The sequence below is a fragment of the Culex quinquefasciatus genome, chromosome 3, assembly GCF_015732765.1.
Source record: "Culex quinquefasciatus strain JHB chromosome 3, VPISU_Cqui_1.0_pri_paternal, whole genome shotgun sequence".
Classification (NCBI taxonomy): domain Eukaryota; kingdom Metazoa; phylum Arthropoda; class Insecta; order Diptera; family Culicidae; genus Culex; species Culex quinquefasciatus.
The window spans coordinates 140,384,852-140,389,640 of NC_051863.1; the positions used below are offsets into that span (position 1 = coordinate 140,384,852).

At 39.1% G+C, this 4,789-nt stretch overlaps 1 protein-coding gene across 1 annotated transcript; it reads right to left on the reverse strand.

Annotated features, from left to right (window-relative positions):
- Positions 1–1,544: 1,544 nt before the first annotated feature.
- LOC6033583 (3-ketoacyl-CoA thiolase, mitochondrial) lies at positions 1,545–3,530 on the reverse strand. The gene is made up of 3 exons (XM_001843959.2): positions 3,341–3,530; positions 2,165–2,904; positions 1,545–2,102 (listed from the first exon to the last, which is right to left on the reverse strand). The coding sequence occupies exons 1-3, from the start codon at positions 3,357–3,359 to the stop codon at positions 1,665–1,667; spliced, it is 1,197 nt and encodes a 398-aa protein (XP_001844011.2). The 5' UTR covers positions 3,360–3,530; the 3' UTR covers positions 1,545–1,664.
- Between the last annotated feature and the right edge of the window lie 1,259 nt (positions 3,531–4,789).

The window sequence follows — 4,789 nt, forward strand, 5'->3', positions numbered from 1 at the left end:
AAAAACTACGAGAGGTGTATCGTTTTTTGACCCACTGACACCGACGGTACTCAATATTTTAGTTTTTTTACATTAGGGTGTCAAATGATTGGGATTTTTTCATACATTTTGAAAGTAATAATACAAGTTTTTAATAAACTCAAAATTTTCACAAAACTACGTTTTTCGAAAAAAAAAATTGTCCAAATTTCGGTTTCCACATCATTGTTGTTTGAAATCGGAAAAAATGTTGACGATTTTGGAACCATTTCAATAATTACGAATTCAAAAACATAGAGTTACCGGATTTGCCTATAGGATTTCTATCCGTGTATAAAATTATAAAAACAAAAATCAATGTTTAATCATCGTCATCTTGGAATTAAAAATTCTAAATCAATTTAAAGTAGTTAAGGGGTGATACTTCAAACTCGACAACCAAAAATAAGACAACGAAAAAATCCTGATTCGTTTAGCCAAAGTGAAATTTTTCCAAGAGCTTTTGATAATCGAGTCTGGACTGTACTCAGCCAGCTGAACCTCGCGTGCCATATTTGTCTAAGAATTGCGGACCGCATGGAAACATTAAAAAAAATGTCTTCAGCTGAAAATAGTGGCACTACAAATACTTCCATAATCAATCTAAATAAATATTTTCGTTCTTCTTTCCATCAACACATCTTCAAATTAAAAGATTTTAAAATTTTGGGTTAATAATATTTCTTTGTATCTATATACAAATATATCTTGGATTTAATAATTAGCTTTGAAAAAAATGCCACTGTTTTCAATATTAAAAATAGTTTTAAAAAATTGATTATTTTAAAATAATCATTATTAAATGTTGCTTTAAAATGCAGACCGGACAGGAAATGTAAAATTATCAAAACATACATAATATTGAAAACAATTATAAATTCTGTACAAAAATATAAGCAGTACCATCAACTGGGGTGAATCGGGACTACAGTCTGAATAGGGTTTTTGAAGCACTTAAAAGCTTGAAATTTGGAAAACGATACACATTTTTTGTTGTTCTGGATCTGTTATATCCGAAACCAATCAAAAACATTCAAATGTTCAGCAGTAACAAAGCTAAAACAGCTGTCCCAATTCTCCCTATGTATCCCGATTCGCCCTAGATGAAGGTAGTAGAACTTTTCAACAATTGTATTGGAAAGTGAGTTTTTTTAATGTGATTTGAATAAACACATGGACATTTCAGTTAAAGTTCAATTAAAAGGGTGTTTTTTAAGGAAATACAAAAAAAAATATTTAACTCGTGGCAATACTTGATTTATTCAGCACTCGTCGAATTTTTCAACTCGCTGTACGACTCGTGCAGAATAAATATTCTTTTTGTAACTTGTTGCATAAACTACTATTTTAAATAAGAATCGAGTTTTAAGTGTAAAGATTACTACTTAAAATTTTATAAGGCACACTATTTTAGGTTCCACATTTTTTCATTTTAGTTCTCCTCTTTTTCAATATGGAATCGGAAAATTCTTTGCTGAAATCACATTTTGCAAACGAATATTTGAACCTGAATGAAAATCATCAACTTTACAGTTAGAAAAATATCTTCTTTATTACGATAAATATGAAAATTCGTCGCTAAAAACACGACTTTCAAGAAAATGCTTGCAGTGAAACCACCCCTGAGTACAAACAAAAAAACAAATCTAAACCGACTCCAGCAGCAGCGCAATACCCTGTCCGCCTCCGATGCAGGCCGATCCGATGGCACGCTTCAGGTTCTTGCGCTTCAGCTCGTGCACCAGATGACCGGTGATGCGTGATCCGGACGCTCCCAGCGGATGTCCCAGCGCGATCGCACCACCGTTCAGGTTGAACTGGTTGGAGTCGAGGCCGAGCGCTTGAATGCAGGCGAGGGTTTGGACGCCGAACGCTTCGTTGATTTCGTACAGATCGATGTCGCTCTTGGACAGTCCGGCCACCTTGAGGACGTTCTCGATGGCGGGAACGGGGCCGATGCCCATGATCTCCGGCGGCACTCCGACGGTACTGTACGCAACGAGGCGCGCCAGTGGGGTCAGGTTGTGCGCCTTGACGGCTTCTTCCGAGGCCAGGATGACGGCGGCAGCTCCGTCACAGATTCCCTAAAATGCAATTAGATGTGTTAATATTTGAATGATAGTAGATTTGAGGGAAAAGTTCTTACGGAGGCAGTTCCGGCGGTAACGCAGCCGTTCTTCTTGAACAACGCTGGCAGCTTGGCCAAACCCTCGGCGGTAGTCTGCGGACGGGGATGTTCGTCGACAGCAAAGTCAACCTCCTTGCCCTTAACCTTCAGCTTGAAGGGCGTGATCTCATTCTTGAACACACCCTCGTCGTTGGCCTTCTTCCACAGCTGCTGGGAACGCAGCGCAAAGGCGTCCACCTTATCACGAGGGATCTTGTGCTGCTCAGCCAGATTCTCCGCAGTCAGCGCCATCGGAAGCTTGCAGAACGAGTCGCTCAGGCCAACCCACAGGGCATCCTCGAGCGCTGGGTTGGTACCGAGAGGAATTCCGAAACGAGCTCCCCGCACGGTGTACGGAGTCTGGCTCATGTTGTCCACTCCTCCGGTCAGCGAAATCTTCGCCGAACCCAGGATGATGTCCTGAGCTCCATTCACGATCGACTGGAACCCAGATCCACACAAACGATTCACTCCGAGGGCCGGCTTCTCGATTGGAATTCCGCAGTGCAGTGACACGTGACGAGGCAAGAAAGCACCATCCGAGGACGACAGCACCAGCACCTGACCAATGTTGACCGAGTCGACTTGATCTGGCTTAACGCCGGCAGCATCCAGGGCTGCCTTGGCCGCAGCAGTCTGCAGCTGGGTGGCATTCGTGTTCTTGAACGCCCCTCCAAAGGTGCCGAAAGCCGTACGCTTGGCTCCAACAATGAAGACTCCTGGAAATCAAACGAATAATAACAATCTCAATAATATTTAAACAAATACCTAGGTCTTATCAACATCCAAATGTTTAGCAAATAATCTTAAACCTAAAGACTCAGCAATCTCTGAATCAACCATCCAACCCAACACAGTTAAACATCAGCGAGTCCAATACTGCTTACATCTCAGCCAGACAGCTCAGAAAAGTAGTCGTAATCGGACTTTGACCCAATAACAGCACTATGACTTTGCACGACGACTGAGCATCCCCATCGGTCAAGCGGACTTTCGACTCAGGTTATAACTACATTCATCTACCGGGAAGCCGAGTATCTTCTCCATTGTTCAAAGATTGCGGGCATATTTCGTACGTTATATAAACTGATAAGATTACTGAATATATATTCTAGGATGGTGAAAGTTATACTTATCATACCGAAAGCGACATACCTTTCGTCAATGCGGCCATTGTTCCACACCTATTTGGCACTTAAACTGGTTCAAATGAGACAAAAGACAAAGTAACTTCACTAGTTACAAATTAAAATGTACAAAATTGCAATCTCTTTTTCTAATTTCAGCTAAAAACTGAAAATAAAAAAATGACACGACTTGCACTGCGGTCCAACGAGGAATGAAGCATACGTAAGTAAATTATTATACCCCGGCGATACATTGGAATGGATGAACACCAACCTGATGAACCGTTGGCGACGGTACAAATACAGATGTAATGTTGCTAGAGGAAGCTAGGGTGAATTTGTCCTATTGAAGTTTTTATTTTTTTTTGTAATTTATATTATTAACTTATATGTTTTTAAACTATTTTTATAATGGTTTTGTAATATCTGTTCATTAAGGTCTCCAAATAAAACTCAGTAGCTATGATTTTCTAAGCCTATGTAAAATAAATGTGTAACTGGTTGCATTCTACCACCCAAAACTGGCAGCGCTAGTCCGAGAGAATGATGGTCTCGAATCGAGAGAATAGTGGTACCATTCACGGACGCAGAGAACACAGCTCGAGATGGGCGATAGAACTATTCTCTCGAGGTTCATTTGCAAAAAAAGTTCATCCGTCAAACAAAAAACCAAAAATGTCCACAACGGGAATCGAACCAGAGACTTTTGACAAACCAATCCAATGACTTAGCTGCCTCGGCCACCACAGCTTGGTGACCAAGGAGAAGTCAGAAGTCGATGTATGACACTTGTTGGAGATTTATTGATTCAACTAACGAATGAACTCATTTGTTATGATGGTGTGAGTTGGTACCATTATTCTATCGATTTTGGCGCTGAGCCCTCAATAAATTTTGAGAGAACGATTATCTCGACTCTGAATTTTGGGTACATGAACACGAATTTCATTGAACATCTAGAGTTTTTTTTTAAAGGTCTTTATAGGACCTCTTTGTTCATAGGACCTATTTAAAAAAAAACTCAAGATTTATTGATCGATACAAAATATCAATAGCAAGTCGGATCATATAACCATTTTTATTGATATTTCTAATCTAATAATCTAATAGAACACAAGCGCAGCCAGTCCGAAGAAAGCATCCTGGAAGAATATAACCATTTTTATTGATATTTATTATAAAATTCTCTTTAAAAATCTTGCTTCTAGAGACTTTTTGTACTAAAACTACGCCATTAACCGATTTAAAAAAAAAATTCAAACATTCATTCTATTCCATAAAGGCCAGTTTTGTTTGTGCTGGATAAAAACAAACATGTTTTTGATAAACTAACTAATTTAAAAGTACCGCGTAACTGATCGAAGCAAATTTTATAATTTTTTTTCTCGAATTACCGGAAAGAAAAGTTGTGATAAAACTAGAAGAAATCAATTACTTTATCTATTTTCTATTTTAACCATAACCATGCAATAAATCG

Bases quoted from the DNA above. Each gene is read 5' to 3' on its own strand.
- LOC6033583 (XM_001843959.2), bottom strand. The intron at 2,103-2,164 runs GTAAGAACTTTT...ATTGCATTTTAG, and splicing joins TTACCGCCGGAACTGCCTCC to GGAATCTGTGACGGAGCTGC.